Raw genomic sequence first — 22,196 nt, 5'->3', positions numbered from 1 at the left:
CCACACTATTCGTTATTTAGCGTCAACTGCCACCTGCCGCACCATACAGCAATCTTTTCTAAATCGCTTTGGAACTGATACTGGTCTTCGGATGACCTTACTAGACGGTAAATTACAGCATCATCTGCGAACAACCTAAGAGAACTGCTCAGATTGTCACCCAGGTCATTTATATAGATCAGGAACAGCAGAGGTCCCAGGACGCTTCCCTGGGGAACACCTGATATCACTTCAGTTTTACTCGATGATTTGCCATCTATTACTACGAACTGCGACCTTCCTGACAGGAAATCACGAATCCAGTCGCCCAACTGAGACGATACCCCGTAGGCCCGCAGCTTGATTAGAAGTCGCTTGTGAGGAACGGTGTCAAAAGCTTTCCGGAAATCTAGAAATACGGAATCAACTTGAGATCCCCTGTCGATAACGGCCATTACTTCGTGCGAATAAAGAGCTAGCTGCGTTGCACAAGAACGATGTTTTCTGAAACCATGCTGATTACGTATCAATAGATCGTTCCCTTCGAGGTGATTCATAATGTTTGAATACAGTATATGCTCCAAAACCCTACTGCAAACCGACGTCAATGATATAGGTCTGTAGTTAGATGGATTACTCCTACTACCCTTGTTAAACACTGGTGCGATCTGCGCAATTTTCCAATCTGTAGGTACAGATCTATCGGTGAGCGAGCGGTTGTATATGAGTGCTAAGTAGGGAGCTATTGTATCAGCGTAATCTGAAAGGAACCTAATCGGTATACAATCTGGACCTGAAGACTTGCCCGTATCAAGCGATTTCAGTTGCTTCGCAACTCCTAAGATATCTACTTCTAAGAAACACATGGTAGCAGCTGTTCGTGTTTCAAATTCTGAAATATTCCATTCATCTTACCTGGTGAAGGAATTTCGGAAAACTGCGTTCAATAACTCCGCTTTAGCGGCACAGTCGTCGGTAACAGTACCATCGGCACTGCGCAGCGAAGGTATTGACTGCGTCTTGCCGCTTGTGTACTTTACATACGACCAGAATTTCTTCGGATTTTCTACCAAATTTCGAGACAATGTTTCGTTGTGGAACCTATTAAAGGCATCTCGCATTGAAGTCCGTGCCAAATTTCGCGCGTCTGTAAATTTTAGCCAATCTTCGGGATTTCGCGTTGTTCTGAACTTCGCATGCTTTTTCCGTTGCCTCTGCAACAGCGTTCGGACCTGTTTTGTGTACCATGGGGGCTCAGTTCCATCTCTTACCAATTTATGAGGCATGAATCTCTCAGTTGCTGTTGCTACTATATCTTTGAATTTGAGCCGCATCTCGTCTAAATTTGCGTAGTCAGGTCGGAAGGAATGGAGATTGTCTCTTAGGAAGGCTTCTAGTGACACTTTATCCGCTTTTTGTAAATAAAATTATTTTGCGTTTGTACGCCACAGAGTCATCAGCAAGACCTACCGCTCTGATTTTCCAAGTCATTTTCAGTTTCTGATAGGATTAAACGAAGTAACAAAACCCTAAGAATTAATTTCTTCTCCCTGATGTTTAATTCTCATTTCTCCCAGATTTATATTATTGCTTGCTCAGTTTACAGAATGAAGAACATGGCGAATAATCTATAACCTTGATTCTCTCCATTGTCAGTTACTAGCTCCCATTCATGGCCTTCAATGTGCAATGTCCACGGCTTTCGCTGAGATCGTAACAAACTTCATCACTGCCATGGTCGACAATTTGCCTGCATACCAGCTCCTCTGGGACACTTACTCTTGTAGACCTCATAACAACAGTACCACAAGCCCAGCGTATGTACCATAACAAGCTATAGGGTGTGGCAAATAAAAGTGGTCCGGAGAAGAGAATTCCAGGTTGCAAAGAAACAGAAGAGGACAGGAAATACAGTAATAACCTAACTACAGCAGATGTTGAAAGTCATCTCCATTCATCTCTTGGCACTTCTGGGCTGCACTCAGCAAGTTACTGAAGGCGTATCAAAACTGGACTGCTGGAATTGCTGCAGTTTCATCCGAAATGTTCTGCTGCAGTTCTCGAAGTCCATGAGGGTGGTTGAAATATACCTCAGACTTCAGAGCTCCCCACAGAGAGTAATCGCATCCTGACAGTTCTGATGACCTGGGTGGCCAGCTACTGCCGCGAGCCGACTGACCTCTGCTAACAAATTGGTCAGTCGTGAAGACTGAGTAAATGTGTCCTAAGGTTCAGTTGGCTGTATGGAGAGTTGCTCCATTCTGTTGGATGGACTGTAGGTCTTTTCTTCGTCCGTTAATCTTGCCACAAATGGTTTCAAAATGTTGGCAATGTAATGCGGCAAAGTCAGCGTCTGATGAATGATGGTGAGGCCAGTAATGGAACTTGCAGACACTGTAAGCCAAAGCCCAACGTTCTGATCATGCAATGGTGTTTTTTTTTTTTCAAAAATTCTGAGGATATTTCGACTGCGACATACGTCTTACAATCAGGTAATAACCATGGACTGATGTGCCAAAACATTATGACCACCTGCTTGATAGCTTGTTTGTCCGTCTTTGGAACGAAATACGTCACTGATTCTGCATATCAGGGATCTGACAATTTGTTGGTAGGTCTCTGGAGGTATATGGCATTAGATTTCTACGCACAGATCATGTAATTTCCGTAAATAACCTGCTGTGGGTTTGCGTCCAAAAGCGACCCAAATGGATTCCTTAAGAAGGCACCCGTGGTCTAGGAGTAGCGTCTTTGATTAGTAATTAATAAGTCCTCGATCCGGTGTTCTAACCCTTCAGCATTATAATTTTGATTAATAAATAACATTGGTGGTCGAACACTTCCGGCATAAGAAGTCACCCTCATTCCCAACGTCCTTGTCAGAGCACTCTCTTGTTCTTGGAATGGGAAACTACCCCTAAAGACGTAAGAATCAGCAATGATCAACGGCATGAGGATGCAGAAGGCAATGGAAACCGTTGCATTAAGGACACATAACCTATATCCACAGGATATGTGGCCTGCAGTTGAAAAAGTGTCATGATGATGTCTCCATTGACAAAATATTCCAGAATAGTCCATCATTCGGATCTCCGGGATGGAACTGCCAAAGGGGAGGTGATCATGAGAGGCAGATTGAATGACCGACGAAAGGATAATGTTCTACAAGTCAGGGCGTGGAATGTGAGAAGCTTTAACGTGGTAGGGAAGCTAGAAAATTTGAAAAGGGAAATGCAGAGGTCCAATCTAGATATGGTAGGGGTCAGTGAAGCTGAAGGGAAAGATAATAACGATTTCTGCTCAGCTGAGGATGGGGTAACGTCAACAGCAGCAGAAATTGTATAACAGGAATAGGTTTCGTTATGAGTGGGAAGATATGGCAGAGTGTGTGTTACAGTGAACAGTTCAGTGATAGGCTTGTTCTTATGAGAATCGACAGCAAATTAACACCGACAACGGTATTTCAGGTACACATGCCGACGTCAGACGCTGAAGACGAAGTCATAAATTACGTGAGGATACTGAGAGGGTAATACAGTACGTAAGGGAAGATGAATGTGTAACAGACATGGGGGACTGGAATGCAGTTGTAGGGGAAAGAGTAGCAGAAAAGGTTACAGGAGAATAACGGCTTGGGTCAAGGAATGAGAGAGGCGCAAGACTAGTTGAGTTCTGTAGTAAATTTCAGCTAGTAATGGTGAATAATCTGTTCAAGAATCACAAGAGGAGGAGATATGCTAGGAAATGGCTGAATGACACAGGAACATTTTAGTTAGATTACATCATGGTCAGACAGATTCGAAGTTAGATACTGGATTTTAAGGTGTACTTAGGAGCATATATAGACTCAGACCACAATGAAGTAGTAATGCAGAGTAGGCTGAAGTTTAAGAGGTTACTCAGGAAGAATCAATATGCAAAGAACTGGGATACAGAAGTACAAAGGAATGACGAGATAAGCTTCAAGTTCACTAAGGCTATAGATATAGTAATAAGGGATAGGTCAGTAGGCACTACAGTTGAAGAAGGATGGACATCTCTGAGAAGGACGATAACAGAAGTTGGAAAGGTAAACTTAGGTACAAAGAAGGTAACTGCGAAGAAATCATGGATAACGGAAAAAATACTTCAGTTGATCGATGAAAGAAGGAAGTACTAAAATGTTCAGGGAAATTCAGGAGTAGAGAAGTACAAGTCGCTGGGGAATGAAATAAACGGAAGTGCAGGGAAGCTAAAGCGAAATGTTAGCATAAAAATGTTAAGAAATCTAAAAAGAAATGACTGATGGAGGGACTGACTCAGCATATAGCAAAGTCAAAATAATCTCTGGTGAAATTCAAAGCAAGGGTGGTATCATTAACAGTGCAACGGGAATTCCACTGTTAAATGCAGCGGAGAGAGCGCATACGTGGAGAGACTACTTTGAAGGCCTGTATGAAGGATAAGGCTTGTCTGATCTGATAGAAGAAGAAAAAGGAGTTGATTTAGGAGAGATAAGGGATCCAGTATTAGAATCAAAATTTACGAGAGCTTTGGAGGACCTAAGATCAAATAAGGCAGAAAGGACAGATATCATTCCATCGGAATTTTTAAAGTCATTGAGGGAAGTGGCAACAAAACTATTCATGTTGGTGTGTAGATTGTATGAGTCTGCCGACATACGATCTGAGTTTCAGAAAAATATCATCCACACAATTCCGAAGACTGGATTGCAAGAGCTGAAAAGTGCAGGAATTGTCGCACAATCAGCTTAAAAGCTAATGCATCCAAATTTCCGACAAGAACAATGTACAGAAGAGTGGGAAAGAAAATTGGTGCTGTGTTAGTTGACGATTAGTTTAGCTTTAGTAAAGGTAAAGGCACGAGACAGGCAATTCTGACGTTGCGATTGGTAATGGAAAGAAGACTAAAGAAAAATAAACACGTGTTCATAGGATTTGTCGACCTGGAATAAGCGTTCGTGTATGTAAAATGGTGAAAGATATTCGAAATTCTGAGAAACTTAGGGTAAGCTATAGGGAGAGACGGCTAATATACAATATGCACAAGAGCCAAGAGGGAATAATAATAGTGGACGATCAGGAACGAAGTGCTCGGATAAAATAGGGTGTGTGACAGGGATGCATTCTTTTGCCCCTATTGTTCAATCTTTACATCGAAGAAGCAACGATGGAAATAAAAGGAAGGTTCAGGAGCGGAATTAAAATTCAAGGTGAAAGGATATCAGTGATACGATTCGCTGATGACATTGCTATTCTGAGTGATAGTGAAGAAGAATTACATGATCATGATCTGTTGAATGGAATGAACAATCTGATGCGTACAGAATACGGATTGAGAGTAGATCGAAGAAAGACGTAGGTAATGAGAGGTAGCAGAAATGAGAACAGCGAGAAACTTAACATCAGGATTGATGGTCACGAAACAGATGACACTGAAGAATTCTGCTACCTAGGCAGCAAAATAACCTATGACGGACGGGGGAAGGAGGACATCAATATCATACTACGACTGGAAAAAGGGTATTCCCGGCAAAGAGATGTCTACTAATATCAAAAGTAGGGCTTCAATTGAGTAAGAAATTTTTGAGAATATACCTTTGGAGCACAGCGTTATATGATAGTGAAACGTGGACTGTGGGAAAACGGGAACAGAAGAGAATCGAAGCATTTGAGAAATGGTGCAACAGACGAATGCTGGAAATTAAGTGGGCTGGTAAGGTAATAAATGAGGAGGTATTGCTCAGAATGAGAGAGGAAGGGAATATGTAGAAAACACAGACATGGAGAAGGGACAGGGTGATAAGACATCTTTTAAGTCATCATGGAATGACTTCCATAGTACCAGAAGAAGCTGCAGACGGCAAAAAGTGTAGAGGAAGACAGAGACTGGAATACAACCAGCAAATAATTGAGGATGTAGGTTGGAAGTGCTACTCTGAGATGAAGAGGTTCGCACAGGGGAGAGGGATTCGTAGCAGGCCGCATAAAACCAGTCATAAGAATGACGACTCAACATCAACGGAAGGTAACCATGTTGTTGTTGTCGTGGTCTTCAGTCCAGAGACTGGTTTGATGCAGCTCTCTATGCTACTCTATCCTGTGCAAGCTTCTTCATTTCCCAGTACCTACTCCAACCTACATCCTTCTGAATCTGTTTAGTGTATTCATCTCTTGGTCTCCCTCTACGATTTTTACTGTCCACGCTGCCCTCCAATACTAAATTGGTGATCCCTTGATGCCTCAGAATATGCCCTACCAATTCTATTCAATACCTCAAGGTAACCATAAGCTCCTCGAATCATTGTAGCACGGTTCTGGCTCCGAGACACAGACAAGCACAGTTCTGAAAGATGAAATAGTCGTCGGGGAAGACATTAAGGATAAAGGGATGCAGGTGGTTCGCAGTTCTCAGCGTGTCTTCAGTTGCTATCACAGGTCCCACGCAAGCGCAGGAGAATTTCTCCCAAAGTTTAATACTGCTCCGACCAGTTCGCGTGATGGCGGCGTTCTTGTAGACGACCCTCGACCTAGTGTAGCAAAAGCGTGATTCATCTGAAGAGCCGACACGTTTCCATTGACGGACTGTCGAATCCCAATGGTTCCATACAATAGTAAGTTGCGATGTCGCTGGGTCAACAAGTGAACACGTAAGGGTGGTCTGCTGCGGAGCTCCATATTCAACAATGTATGATGAACGGTGTGCTCCGAAACACTTTTGCTTACAGCAGCGTTGTGCTCTTCCGACAGAAATGCCGCAGATCAAATGGTTCAAATGGCTCTTAGCACTATGCGACTTAACACCTGAGGTTATCTGTCCCATAGAACTTAGAACTACTTAAACCTAATTAACCTAGGGACTTCACACACATCCATGCCCGAGGTAGGATTCGAACCTGCGACCGTAGCGGATGCGCGGTTTCAGACTGAAGCGCCTAGAACCACTGGGCCGCACCGGCCGCCTGCCACAGATCATCATCTATCGTACTTTACATAGCAGGCAAGCCTCAAAACCCCAAGTTCTGTGAAGAGTTGAGGACGCGCAATCATTTAGCGCCTAGTGGAAGTCTCAGTCTCTTTCCTCTTTCCGTAGATGCTCACGACAGAAGCACGTCAACATTCGGTCCGATTCATCGTTTTCGAGATACACGTTCACAAGTGCAGCGTAATAGTAATCTGGTTTTTGTCAAAGTCGCTTATCTCAATGGATTTACCCATATGCAGCCCGTCTGTGTCAGCTCTGCTTACACAGTTTTGATAACGCGTCACGTGCCCGCAACTCCACCATGCGGCAGCCAACGTCACGGTGGGCAGTGGTCGTAATATATTGGCCTATGATTGTATGGGTCTCTAGTGGAAAGAATGAAACCGTATTGCACATCACATCACCTTATTTAATTTGTCCATAAACGAGGATTCAGCGAGAACAGTGGTTGTGTGACGGATACACTTGCGATTTATCTAGTGTGGTCAGTGCCAGACGTGCTGCCGCTACTCCCAGCGCCGGCTGCGGCTGCTGCTGGAGCTGCTGCTGTAGGACTCGTACTCGGAGTCGCTGTAGTCGGTCTGGGCGGCCTCGCCCGTGTAGAAGAGCACGGCGCGCGGCACCAGGCTGCTCTGCAGGTGCAGCCCCACGTCCACGTCGCGCTCCCACGCGTCCAGCTCGTCGTCGTCGCTGGTGCCCGCAGGCGCGTCCCTGCCACCAGGGCACAGGGCACTCCGTGAGCCACATACTTACTCTCATGGTCCTCGGCGCACAACGCTACCAAGCATACATACCAGGTAGTTATACACCACTGGCCATTAAAATTGCTACACCAAGAAGAAATACAGATGATAAACGGGCAGTCATTGCATAAATATACTATACTAGAACTGACATGTGATTACATTTTCACGCAATTTGGGTGCATAGGTCCTGAAAGTCAGTACCCAGAACAACCACCTCTGCCCGTAACAGCGGCCTTGATACGCCTGGGCAAAGAGTCAAACAGGGCTTGGTGGTGGTGGTGGTGGTTAGTGTTTAACGTCCCGTCGACAACGAGGTCATTAGAGACGGAGCGGAAGCTCAGGTTAGGGAAGGATTGGGAAGGAAATCGGCCGTGCCCTTTCAAAGGAACCATCCCGGCATTTGCCTGAAACGATTTAGGGAAATCACGGAAAACCTAAATCAGGATGGCCGGAGACGGGATTGAACCGTCGTCCTCCCGAATGCGAGTCCAGAAACAGGGCTTGGATGGCGTGTACAGGTACAGCTGCCCATGCAGCTTCAACACGAGACTACAGTTCATCAAGAGTAGTGACTTTCGTATTGTGACGAGCCAGTTGCTCAGACAACACTGACCAGACGTTTTCAGTTTGTGAGAGGTCTGGAGAATGTGCTGGTCAGGACAGCAGTTGAACATTTTCTGTATCCAGAAAGGCCAACATGTGATCGTGCATTATCCTGCTGAAATATAGGGTTTCGTAGAGATCGAATGATGGGTAGAGCCACGGGTCGTAACACACCTGAAATGTAACGTCCACTGTCTAAAGTGCCCTCAATGCGAACAAGAGGAGACCGAGACGTGTTACCAATGGCACCCCATGCCATCATGTCGGGTGATACGCCAGTATGGCGATGACGAATACACGCTTCCAATGTGCGTCGGTCACCGCGATGTCGCCAAACACGGATGCGACCGTCATGATGCAGTAAACAGAACCTGGATTCATCCGAAAAAATGACGTTTTGCCATTCGTGGATTCACGATCCGTTACAGCCATGCGGATAAGATGCCTGTCATCTCGACTGGTAGTGATACGAGGCCGTTGGCATCCAGCAAGGCGTTCCGTATTACCCTCCTGAACCCACCTATTCCATATTCTGCTAACAGTCATTGCATCTTGACCAACGCGAGCAGCAATAACGCGATACGATAAACCACAATCGCGATTGGCTACAATCCGACCTTTATCAAAGTCGGAAACGTGATGGTACGCATTTCTCCTCCTTACACGAGGCATCACAACAAAGTTTCACCAGGCAACGCCGGTCAACTGCTGCTTGTGTATGAGAAATCGATTGGAAACTTTCCTCATGTCAGCACGTTGTAGGTGTCACCACCGGCGCCAACCTTGTGTGAATGCTCTGTAAAGCTAATCATTTGCATATTACAGCATTTTTCCTGCCGGTTAAATTTCACATCTGTAGCACGTCATCTTCGCGGTGTAGCAATTTTAATGGCCAGTAGTGTACAACCACCCAATAAATAAATGCAAAGTCGGTTCCAGTCACATTAGAACTGTGGCTATGAATAATGAAAGTCATAGATTAAGTTCAAAAAATCCTTGTATTTATTCAAAAAATTCTCCTCCTGAATCAGAACAGCTGAAATCGTTTTAAAAAGTCTTGAAGTAGACCCCATAGTGTTTTTTTGGAGTCGTATTTAGTACTGCAGTACAGTTTTCTTGCACGTCCTTAACTACGTCATAGCAGTGTATCTTCTTTGCCAACCTCAATTTGGGGAACAGCCAAAAGACGTGTGGTGGCCAAATCCGACGAATGCGGTGTGTGATACAGAACTATGGTTCCATTTTCTGGGCAAAAACTCGTGTACAATCTTCGCTTGGTGGCTGGAGTATGGCCGTAGAAGAGCAACCACGAACCTGGCTAGCGGTATTCGGGTCGCATTCGACGAATTATCGCCCACAAACGCTTGAGAACTCAAAAATCGTGATGTTGTCTCACTGCTCCAGTACCAATATCCGACGAATGTCAGACACATAGTATTACAATTGCGACTAAGATTCCTGCTACACAGCTGATTTTGAAACTTGAAGGATTATGATACAGCATCTCATCACTAGATAGCATTGCGGTTAGGAATTTCACACAGTAAGTCAAAGCGGAACTAGGACACACTGTGTACATTCAAAAACATACTGATACATACACAAAGACTCACATACATGCATATATGTGTATGCTCTTGCACCAACATACGTATGTACAAGCACATAATCTAAATTTAATTTCGGTCTATGACTATGAACAATAATGTCTCACAAATGAAGTAGTAAAAATTTCTGGGTCTGACCAGTGTTTTCTGGAGGTTTCCCTTGGATGTAAGGCAAATCCCCGAACAGGAAAACTCCTTCCAAATATTTCCAGTTGCGACTCTCTTTGATTCACTTCCAGTTAGCCTGGTACTTCACTGAAATGTCCCTGACGGTATAATGGGCCATTATTTGAACAGCCCGCTCTGCCTACAGAGTGAAAAAAAAAAAAGAATGAAGGTCCTCTTAGGGTCAATTGCATCACCTGCATTTGGCAGCGGCAGACGCACATTACAAGTCGTCGACTTCACACGAACGTGGTGTACTGTCTCAGCGGAACGGAACTATTAAATTTTATTTTATACTAGCATCTCGATTGTATGGTCTGCAGAAAGTCTGTTTTTGTTTGTTTTTCTTTAACAGAATTTTTGCGTTGTTTACGAACTGCATCACCTAAACTTTTAATGCTAACTGAGGCCATAGAAGCATGATTTTTTTTTCCGAATGTACTTCTGACCAAAAAGCGAATCTCGTAGTCGGAGGTTTTTGTTAATACTGCCTTTTGAGTTCTTGTGGTGACATTTCCACGGACACTTTCGCCACTTAACAATTATTTCCTTATTTCTAGCCGAGAAATGATATGCCAGTTTTGACAGACTAAGCTTTAAAAATATTTTAATGCGACGAAATATTTTTTATCCCCTATGTCACTCATTCAGGGGTAGAATTTGGAAAAACAAAACCATATTGTTTTTAATTTCCAACCTACCACTGAAGTACATATATTCCTAGGTGCACCTTTAAAAATGCTTTCATAATAATATCTTCATATAAATTTTCATTCTCTTTTTGACCTCCTTAAGGGTTGAATTTCCTATAGTTCAAACACCAATTTCCATAGATGTAGCTTTAAATGTTTAATAGTTCTTTAATAATAATTTATTTAAGAAATTAACTCACTATTTCACTCCTCTAGGAGTTAACTTTCTAAAAATGCTGACCCAGAGAGCAAATATAGATTATCATTGTTCTAACTTCAAAATTTCCTTAATAGCGTCATTTTTCGAAAAGCCTTTGCTCTCGTATTTCACCACCTTAGGGGTGGAAATTCAAAAAATCCATTCGTAAACGAAGCCTACAGCCTAATATCAATACCCCCTCCAAGCGTCAAGGTTCTATCCTTTGCTGCTTGGCCCTTGCGGTGATCGAGTCAGCCAGCCAAGACATTTTATTTCATGTATAGAGACTGCATCCTCAGCTTATACAAACAGTCGGAAAACGTTTTGATTTATTATCAAGTCACCATCAGATGTCTGTTCAAAAAGAATGAAAGAGATCTACAGAGCTACGGCATCGTGGTTTTGTGGAGACAGCACAATGATCTCCTTATTCAAATCGTCAGAATAACTAAGACTAGCCCACGGTTTATTTTTTCCTCGGTTATCGGTTTCGGACAGTACAGGTAATCTTCGGATTTCTAAATAAATGATAAAAATTGAAATTGTTTATATGATACATACATTAAATGTATCGTTCAATAAATTAAATGAAACATACTTTAGCTGAACGTATCTGCTTCCCTTCGTCAAAGCAACCATCGGACACCATCAGCTTTGCTATTAATTGCACCTGAATGCATAAATGACGATATTGCAAGGTGTCCCTCGCATCGCAGAAACAGTGAATGCAAAGCTGTGTCTCTATTGAAATCTTCTTCTTTACCACAGGTACACAGTTACAACGTGGAAGATTGAGAGAAGTATGACTTGTAGGGTTAAAAATTTGTAGGCAAATAAAACACACAAGTTCTTGCACTTCGGAAGGTTTGTAGCGTAGACTAAAATCTTAAAATTATTAAAAACAGATAACACCCTTGCCGCGTTGGAAATACCGGTTCTCACGCGATCAGCAAAATTAAACAATGTCGTGTGCGGTTGACATTAGGCTGGCTGGCTGCCCGCATATCAACACGTCTGTGCTCCGAGCACAGGCCGCGCGAAAGAGTTTTTTACTTCGACACTCGCAATCGTATGGCTTTGTGGCGACTTCACTACACGCAGTTTGGAAATTTTACACTATAATGAACTTTCGACAGAAGTTTTGACTCCAACAGGACTTGATTCGTTACGTTTTGTGTTTGCCGAGAGATGAAGTACTCAGCATGTAGTTAGGCTTCTTCCTGTGTTCGTGCTTTCTCAAACCACGATATCTGTGGAAGGCTAGCGTCGGAAAGAAAGGTAATCTGAAACTTCAAGCACAGTGACAGCAGTACAAGTAACACTACTGTGCAACACGCAGGATGTGGCATTGGAACTGGGCAGGTTTGAACACACCTTTCGAGTGCCCCAACTAGAAAAAAATTAATGCCTTACATTTGTACGGATATGTTCTTAGTGTATCAAATGAAAAATGATATAGTGTATATTACTATCAAGTACATAGCGATGTTCGATCTGTCCTAACTGACTTACACAAGCACATCCCGTCGTAGATGTTCATCGGCGGATTTCGGTGATTATATCATACAGCGGAAAACTGCATACGTGCGGGATTTGTAAGTTGGTGGTCCACCTCCGTAACGACCGTCCCAATAAAGTCGGCTCCATTTAAACCTACCAAGAAAGAGCTCGGATGTCGACAGAAAAACGTCATAAACCCTGTTAGGTGAAGTAGTCAAAGGTATTGCTGCACAAACTTCACAACCACCAGATGTTCCGCTGGTAGAAGTACACTACAGGCCATTAAGATTGCTACACCAAGAAGAATTGCAGATGATGCATGGGTATTCATTGGACAAATATATTACACTAGAGTTGCCATGTGATTACATTTTCACGCAGTTTGGGTGCATAGATCCTGAGAAATCAGTACCCAGAACAACTACCTCTGGCCGTAATAACGGCCTTGATACGCCTGGGCATTGAGTCAAACAGAGCTTGGATGGCGTGTACAGGTACAGCTGCCCATGCAGCTACAACACGATACCACAGTTCATCAACAGTAGTGACTGGCGTATTGTGACGAGCCAATTGCTCGGCCACCATTGACTAGACGTTTTCAGTTGGTGACAGATCTGGAGAATGTGCTGGCCAGGGCAGCAGTCGAACATTTTCTGTATCCAGAAATGCCCGTACAGGACCTGCAACATGCGATCGTGCGTTATCCTGCTAAAATGTAGGGTTTCGCAGGGATCGAATCAAGGGTAGAGCCACGGGTCGCAACACGTCTGAAATGTAACGTCCACTGTTCAAAGCGCCGTCAATGAGAACAAGAGGTGACCGAGACGTGTAACCAATGGCACCCCATACCATCACGCCAGCTGATACGCCAGTATGGCGATGACGAATACACGCTTCCAATGTGTGCTCACCGCGATGTTGCCAAACACGGATGCGACCATCATGATGCTGTAAACACAACCAGGATTCATCCGAAAAAATGACGTTTTGCCATTCGTGCACCCAGGGTCGTCGTTGAGTACACCATCGCAAGCGCTCCTGTCTGTGATGCAGCGTCAAGGGTAACCGCAGCCATGGTCTCCGAGCTGATAGTCCATGCTGCTGCAAACGTCGTCCAACTGTTCGTGCAGATGGTTGTTGTCTTGCAAACATCCCCATCTGTTCACTCAGGGATCGAAACGTTGCTGCACGATCCGTTACAGCCATGCGGGTAAGACGCTTGTCATCTCGACTGCTAGTGATACGACGCCGTTGGGATCCAGCACGGGGTCCTGTATTACCCTCCTGAACCCACCGGTTCCATATTCTGCCAACAGTCATTGGATCTCGACCAACGCGAGCAGCAATGCCGCTATAAGATAAACCGCAATCGCGATAGGCTACAGTCCGACCTCTGTCGAAGTCGGAAACGTCATGGTACGCATTTCTCCTCCTTACACGAGGCATCAGAACAACATTTCACCAGGCAACGCTGTCAACTGCTGTTTGTGTATGAGAAATCGGTTGGAAACATTCCTCATGTCAGCAATTTGTAGGTGTCGCCACCGGCGGCAACCTTGTGCGAATGCTCTGCAAAGCTAATCATTTGCATATCACAGTACCTTCTTCCTGTCGGTTAAATTTCGTGTCTGTAGCACGTCATCTTCGTGGTGTAGCAATTTTAATGGCCAGTAGTGTAAATGCACTCTAACAGTCCCAACCTGATACAGTTGGAAACCCCGCGTTCATTCACCGTTCAGGAATCACTGTTCGGCTGTGCCCCCAGCAGATGTTTCGGGTGACATCAAACAAAAATCTCGAAAACCAAAAATGGTTCCCCAGAGTAAAGCCAATAAGCACATTCAAGGCTGTAGGAATGAGAGCGACCAACAGTCCTCTTGCCCTACACAGTTTACAAAACCAGTGGACCAACAGTTCAGGCGCGAACAAAGGGAACAGCAAATCTTTCAGAAAGCCCCATGCGAGGAAAATCTACATCTATAAAGCAGAGACTGCGCGGCGGTCCACGCCAGCGCTTGCGCCGTTACTCGCACTGCTATGGACCGCAGGAAACCCTGCTGGCTGCTGCAATCCCCAAACTACACTGACGGGAAAAGAATCACAGCACCAAAAAGCAATTAATGTACGCTAATGAAACTTATCGAATACATTGGTCTAAGTAGGATGTTTAAGTGATAAAATTCGCAAAATCACAGGTTAATGTAAGCGCGACGTAAGTAACTGCAAACGTGAATGTCTGGTACATTTATAACCGGTGTAACCGGCAGGATGTTGAATGCAATCATGGAAACGTGCATATGGTGTCTTGTACACGTGTCAGATGTAAGTTTGCGGTAGGGATCTCCATGCCTGTTGCACTTGGTAGATCAGTACAGGGACGGTTAATGCTGTTTGTGGATGACACTGGAGTTGTCGCCGATGATTTCCCATATGAGTTCTAATGGAGGCAGATCTGGTAATCGAGCAACCCAAGCAACATATCGACACTCTGCAGAGCAAGTTGGGTTACAACAGCGATTTGTGGGCGAGCGTTATCGTGTTGGAAAACACTCCTTTCAATGCCGTTCACGAATGGCAGCTCAGCAGGTAGAATCGCCAGATTGAGGCATAAATTAGCAGTTAGGGTGTTTGAGAGTATCACGAGAGTGCACCTGCTGTCAAATACAATCGCAGCCCAGACCGTAACTCCAGGTGTCGGTCCAGTGCTTCCAGCACGAAGACAGGTTGGTTGCAGGCCTTCAACCGGCCTCCTCCTAAAGAGCACACAGGCATCATTGACACCGATGCACAACCAGCTTTCATCATAAAGCAAAACAGACCTCCACGTAGTTCTCCAATGAACTCTTGCTTGACGCCACCGAAGTAGCAAATGTCACTGCTTTGGTCAGTGGAAGGGCGTTTGCTTCTGAGATGTCCTTGAAGTAACCGATTTGTAACAGCTCGTTCTGCCACTGCGGTGCCAACTGCCGCTCAAATTGCTGCTGTAGATTCCGTACGACGTGTCAGAGCCATACGCCGAACACAATGGTCTTCCCTTTCGGTAGTGCCACGTGGCCACACAGAATCCGGTCTTCTTGTGAACGTACGTCCTCATGACGACTGCTGCCAGCAATCATGTACAGTGGCTACATTCCTGCCAAATCCTTACGCAGTATCGCCGAAGAGATGTCCAACTTATCTTAGCCCCGTTACACAACGTCGTCCAAACTCAGTGGCGTGTTGATAACCGCGCGTTTGTCTCCTTAAAGGCATTCTTGACTAACATCAACTCACCACGTCCAGTTTTACAGGTAACTAACGCTCAAGATCGTTATAGCATGAGAGTGAAGCAAACCTGATTTGCATATTCGTCGTGGCGCTGATGCTGAACAGACTTCATCGTTGAGATGTACACTCCTAGCAAGTTTCGTCTATATGCCTAACAGCTCGTTCTTGGTGTTGCTTCTTTTTAACGTCGGTGTAGAAAACCTCACTACCGCAGACTCGGTGGAAGAAGTGGAGACGTTTTGGGGGGAGGGGGGGGGGGGGAATGGCGGTGCGGGGTGGGGGTGGGGGGGGGGGGCGAATGGTGGTTTCGAGGAGCAGATATTGAATTTTAACATCATTTTGTCAGCTTGTTTTACTTATATTTTCCATGGTACACCGAATCCATTTATTGTTGAGGCTCTGACCATCAGCAAAATTGAATATTCCTTTAAATTAAGGTCTTTGAGAAATTTATTTTAAATAATAATAAAACAGATGTAGCCCTCCTGGAAGACATCCGCAACAATAAAATCGGGTACATGCCAGGTTTTCAGATACTTTTAAATGTCGACTCGCAATACAAGTGCAGCATCGCAATTTTTGTCGCTCACTCATTAGTTTTTAAAAATGTCTCAGGATTACCGAATGGAAACGTCTGCCTGTATGATGGAAGACGTTTTCTTTGTTGGTGTTTACACTTCTTCAGGAAAGACAGCAGAAGTATGCGTCGTCACTTACTTATTACTGCTTCAGTTCTGTAACAGACAACGCAGACCAACAGCAGAGATCGTAACAGGTGCCAAGGACTAAAGACGTTAATAGGTAACCTCCATTTAGCAGACACTTGGAGGTATCTCAATCCCAACCAACGATATTTACTCATTACTACGCGACAGGGCAGAGTAGAATTGACCGAATCTACGTGACAAGAAATTGCGCAAGTGATATCGTGAGAATTAAGAAGAACATCTCACATTCTCCTATTGCTGTGCTTACACGTGCTCCCTAAGACAGCCGCACATAGTGAAACAGAAGTACACCGAAAACTGGAGACAAAATATCCAAAATCTGCAGGCCGTTGCACTACGATTCTAACTCCAGCAGATCTAGAAACAGTCTCTCGACCAACGCGTTAACTTCTCAAGCGCCATAAAATGGTGGATCACTAGAGGGCTTGGAAATCGGTCCTGGAAACGTACAGTGCAAAGATAGCGTTTTCGCGTAAATCTATGACTGAATTCTTTCTCTAGCGCATACACAATGCCGTAAAATCCTATCTCAGACGCTCATCCGACGTTTGCGGCATTTCTCGAGACTGAAACACCTTTAGGTGGAGTACCTCACTGTTCAAAGTGCTCAAGCGGAAGGCAAGATTGTTAGAAGCCAACCAAAGTGCTATATTTACAATATATTATGCTGGAACACAAGCGCCGCCGCCAACGTAGCCTCGAAGAACTAAAAGGGGAAAACGGACATCTTACCGCCCAAGCTGCGATGTTTTCGGAAGCATATATATACTTCACCAACTTTTTTGAGCAAAAGGAAATAGGTAACGTAGTCGTGAACAGTCTTGCTCAAGGAATACCAAACATTTTCTTCAGAACGTGTTTGGCACATCTCTACCAAAGTTTCACGAAAGTTCAAGTTCTCGATGCTATATATACAGGGTGTACCGGGTATAAATGCAGATATTTTTGTATGTTGTATCTTAATGGCTATACACATCAGTCTGTTACTTGGTTTTCCTTTTTGTCGAGTAATCTTCCCATAAATATGTCACAAACTTTGTAAACTGATGCTTTCTGCACAGATGTAACTACGTTAGTAAGTGGACTACGCTCTCAGTTTACACTAACCGTTCTGGCTGCACTCGTCCACACAACACCTGAACTGCTGCCTAGGGAAAAATAAACATTAATGGCGTGCTCTAGCCACATGTGCTTGGAGGTGCTAACCAACCTCAAAACATAATACTTGTAGTAGCTATGATTATTAGTCTGCAAACGACGCAAGTACCACCGACGTTCTGTTGTAAGTCGCTACGGACTATAAGACGCACCTTAATTTTTAAAAACTTAAAAAATATTTCAACTCTTTTTGCCAACCCAGACTAGAAAAAAAATTCTAAGTTTATAAAACCGATCTGACTATTAAAATCTCTGAAAATAGGCATCCGAACTTTCTTCTTCTTCTTCTTTTCTGCTTCCCATTCGTCGTCATCGTTGCCTCTTCGTATGTAGGATGGTCTTTGTTGCCATCGAGAGCGTTTTTTTATGCCGCACTTCTTGAAAGGTTTAACAATGTCTGCTCTTACTCTAGAATGGTGCTCTTACTCTAGACCAGGACTGTTTTATTCACTGCCACACTTGATTGCATGTCTCTTTAAAACTGCCCTTGGTGTGAATTCACGTTGGATTTCATCTACCGACCATTTGTTTCATTTTTCTTTCATATACATGTTGAATGGTTTATTTATCGAGACATCAAGAGCTTAAATTGTGGAGTAAGTCCTCTCAAAATAAAAGTAAGCTCTGTATTTCCCTGTCTCAATTTCAGTTTCACAGAATGTTTTAAATGACTACCAAATTGATCAAGCACACGAATAAAGCACCTTTCCTTCTCTCCCTCACTTTATTACTACACAATTTCATAGCAGCATCGTCTATCCAACCCTTGTCATGTACGTGAACGACACCTGACGGTATTTCAGAAAATTTTGGCATTGTTTTATGCTTAAAAATGATGATTGGATTAAGTTTAGTACCTTCAGCACAATATGAAAAGACAGCACTGAAGCGCATTTTTGTATGTTCACTTCTTACTTATAGAGTTAGCACCTTTCATGGCAGCAATTCTGTTACTAGGCACATCAAACGTCACAGGAGTTTCTTCAATATTCGCTGTTTGGCTTAGTTGCACAGTGGTTTTCTTTCGATATTGAATAATAAAGCGAAGGAAAGATAATATTTTCTCTTCGTACCCTTGTGGCATTTTCTGAGATATTTTGGTTTTGATGTAAGTCCATGACGCTTCATAAACCTGTAGAACCAAGCAACTTAACCTTTAAGGTCTGATAAGTTCCATTGTAGGGCTAGCTTGCGAGCGTGTATTTGAATCATTTTTGTACTAATTCCAATGCCATTTTGAAGGTGTCCTTAAGCCTATTTCAACACGTCCTCCTAGTTTTGGCCATTTTGCATTCACTCCTCTGTTTCCACGTTTAGTCTTCGTCCATTTTTCAGTTCCTCTTTACTTGCCCGCCAATCGCCAACGATTTTTTACTGTTGGTGGAGGGCCGAAATGCCTTTCAGCGGCTCTGTTTCAATGTTCTTCGGCATATTTTATTCCTTTTAATTTATACATCGCATCATTTGAAAACCTTTTATTTTTTTCTATTACGAAACTAGCTAATAACAAAAATTATGTAATGTTACCGATAACAGAAATCACTTAGTTCAAGTTCACTGGCACCGTAGATAGCTATGGCGCATTATAAGCTAGACAGTATTCCGGGTTTATGATGGCGGCTTGGAAGGGAGACAGTGTTAGCAGGCTTGTGAATCCCCGCAACTCATGTGCGTCGCATCGCTACACTGATGCTGCCAGTTGAACCCAATGTTGCCAGAGATAAGTTTCCTGCGGCATCGAATATGTAGCCATTTTTAAGACTGGCCGGAATTTTAAATCAAACACTAAAGATTTTGATATTAAGTTAGAGTATAAGACGCACCTGAATTTTGGAAGCAATTTTTCTAACAAGGGAACCTCCCCATCACACTCCCCTCAGATTTGGTTATAAGTTGGCACAGCGGATAGGCCTTGTAAAACTGAACCCAGATCAATCGAGAAAACAGGAAGAAGTTGTGTGGAACTATGAAAAAATAAGCAAAATATACAAACTGAGTACTCCACGCGCAAGATAAGCAACAACAAGGAAAGAGTAAGCTCCGGAGTGCCGTGGTCCTGTGGTTACCGTGAGCAGAGGTCCTTGGTTCAAGCCTTCCATCCGATGAAAAGCTTAACTTTTTTTTCATTTTATGTGACAAACGCTCATGTTTTCATCACTTTTTTGGGAGTGATTATCACAACCACAAGAAAAAACCTAAATCGGGCAAGGTACAAGAATCTTTTTACCCATTCGCCAAGTGTACAAGTTAGGTGGGTTGACAACATATTCCTGTCATGTGACGCACGTGCCGTCGCCAGTGTTGTATAGAATATATCAGACGTGTTTTCCTGTGGAGGAATCGGTTGACCTATGACCTTGCGATCAAATGTTTTCGGTTCCCATTGGAGAGGCACGTCCTTTCGTCTGCTAATCGCACAGTTTTGGGGTGCGGTCGCAAAACACTGACACTAAACTTATTACAGTGAACAGAGGCGTCAATGAGCGAACGGACAGATCATAACTATGCAAAAATAAAGAAAGTGAACTTTTCACCCGAGGTAAGACTTGAACCAAGGACCTCTCATTCCGCAGCTGCTCACGCTAATCACGGGATCACGGCGCTCCTGAGCTCGCACGCTCCTTGATGTTGCCTATCTTGCACATGGACTACTCAGTTTGTATATTTTGCTTATTTTTTCATAGTTCCACACAACTTCTTCCTGTTTTCTCGATTGATCTGTGTTTAGTTTTTCAAGGCCTATCCACTGTGCCAACTTATAGCTAAATCTGAGGGGGGTGCGATGGGGAGGTTCCCTTGTAAGAAAAAAGTGCGTCTTATAGTCCTTACAATATGATAAATATACATATAATTGCTATAGCAAACACACCAGGTCATCCGGCCTATCGTCTGAATCAATTCAACCGTCGATTCTGCGATACGCTTTCCGCAACGATAACAGAACTACACACTGAATTAGTTGTAGGCATTTCAATTCCCGCAGCCTTTCTGGGAGGTATTGTAATTCTGCTATCGAAAGACACACGGTAACGGCAGAGAGAAAAATTATGGTCAGTAATTTTATAGCCCTGCTGCTCGCCTAAAAACCGCCATGATGAAGGCGATTAGGGAGAATGAGTGAGCCGGTCATTGTGGCCCAGCGGTTCTAGGTGCTTCAGTCCGGCACCGCGCTGCTGCTGAGGTCGCAGGTTCGAATCCTGCCTCGGGCACTGATGTGTGTGATGACCTTGGGTTAGTTAGGTTTAAGTAGTTCTAAGTATAGGGGACTGATGACCTCAGATGTTAAGTCCCGTAGTGCTTAGAGCCATATGAACCATTTTTATTTTGGGAGAATGTGTGCTGCAGAATTTCGGATCGGACTATCTTAGACATTCTACTAACATACAGAGATGCAAACGCGGGTGCCAGAACTAGACGGCCACAACAGGCGATCCTTTCAGGGTACTTTACCAAAGGGTTTCTTCAGAGTGAATCATAGTTACTTGAAGAAAACTGTCTTGCAATTTGGATTTGGCAGCAAGATTCCTAATGCCATCATTAATCTGTTGTCCAACTCAGATTCAAGAATCTCGAGTTCCGGGCGTCTGTAGGACTACATGAAGGTCCTACGTTCGGGAAAGCAGGGCTGTTCATTGCCCATATGGCTCTCTGCGACTTCGCTAGATCCTCTGTTGCGAAAACTGAGATCAGTGTGCCGGGCAATACTGGTTGACAACGTGTGGGTAGTCCGTCGTGCGTACGCAGATGTAATCCCTGTCAGATTCTATACTGAATTTAAGGCCGAGCTAGCCTTCTCATAAGTACAATCCATCGTAGTTTCCTCGAACAAAAAAATCCGTACCCAGTATCGGAAGAAAGCACAGATTGCACCTGTCCACAAGAAAGGTGGAGGCGATCTTCAAAACTACCGTCCAGTATCCTTGGCGTCATTTTTTTGTGGAATCTTACGACACGTTCTGAACTCAAACGAAAAGAGGTACTTCGGACAGAATCACCTCGTCCAAGCCAAGTCTCACTTTTCTCATACGACATACTGAAATCTCTGGATAAAGGCAGTCAGGTAGGTGCAGTGTATTTCGACTTACAAAAAGCATTTCATAGTACCACATGCACATTTATTATAAAATGTACAATCACATGGAGTATCAAGCGAAATTTGTGATTGGATTAAGGATTTATTGGTAGGGAGTGCAGAGCATGTCATCTTGGATGTAGAACTAACTTCGGGTGCGCAAGTATGTTGGGACCCTCGCTGTTCGTGTTATGTATTAATGATCTTGAGGACAATATTAATAGTTACCTGAGGATTTTTGCAGATGATTCAGTCTTCTTTAATGAAGTACTGTCTGAAAGAAGCTGCACGAATATCAAGTCAGATCTTGATAAGATTTAAAAGTGGTGCGAAGATTTGCATCTTACTGTAAGTGTTGAGAAATTAATACTGTGCACATAATGAAATGAAAGAAAACTAGCGTCTTATGACTATAATGTCAATGAGTCACAGCTGGAATCGGCCAATTCATATAAATATTTGGTTGTAACACTTTTGGGAATATGAAATGGGAGGA

At 43.7% G+C, this 22,196-nt stretch overlaps 1 protein-coding gene across 1 annotated transcript in view; it reads right to left on the bottom strand.

Annotated features, from left to right (window-relative positions):
• Positions 1–22,196, bottom strand: part of LOC124613497 (nucleosome assembly protein 1-like 4) — a 75,488-nt gene that overhangs the window by 5,410 nt on the left and 47,882 nt on the right. Inside the window, exon 3 of the mRNA XM_047142204.1 lies at positions 7,490–7,674. Coding sequence (XP_046998160.1) covers positions 7,490–7,674 — 185 coding nt within the window. The remainder of the gene's footprint in view (positions 1–7,489; positions 7,675–22,196) is intronic.

Source organism: Schistocerca americana, chromosome 4, assembly GCF_021461395.2.
Source record: "Schistocerca americana isolate TAMUIC-IGC-003095 chromosome 4, iqSchAmer2.1, whole genome shotgun sequence".
Classification (NCBI taxonomy): Eukaryota; Metazoa; Arthropoda; class Insecta; order Orthoptera; family Acrididae; genus Schistocerca; species Schistocerca americana.
Note: the sequence above shows the minus strand (reverse complement) of the source record. Positions and strands in the feature narration are given on the sequence as shown.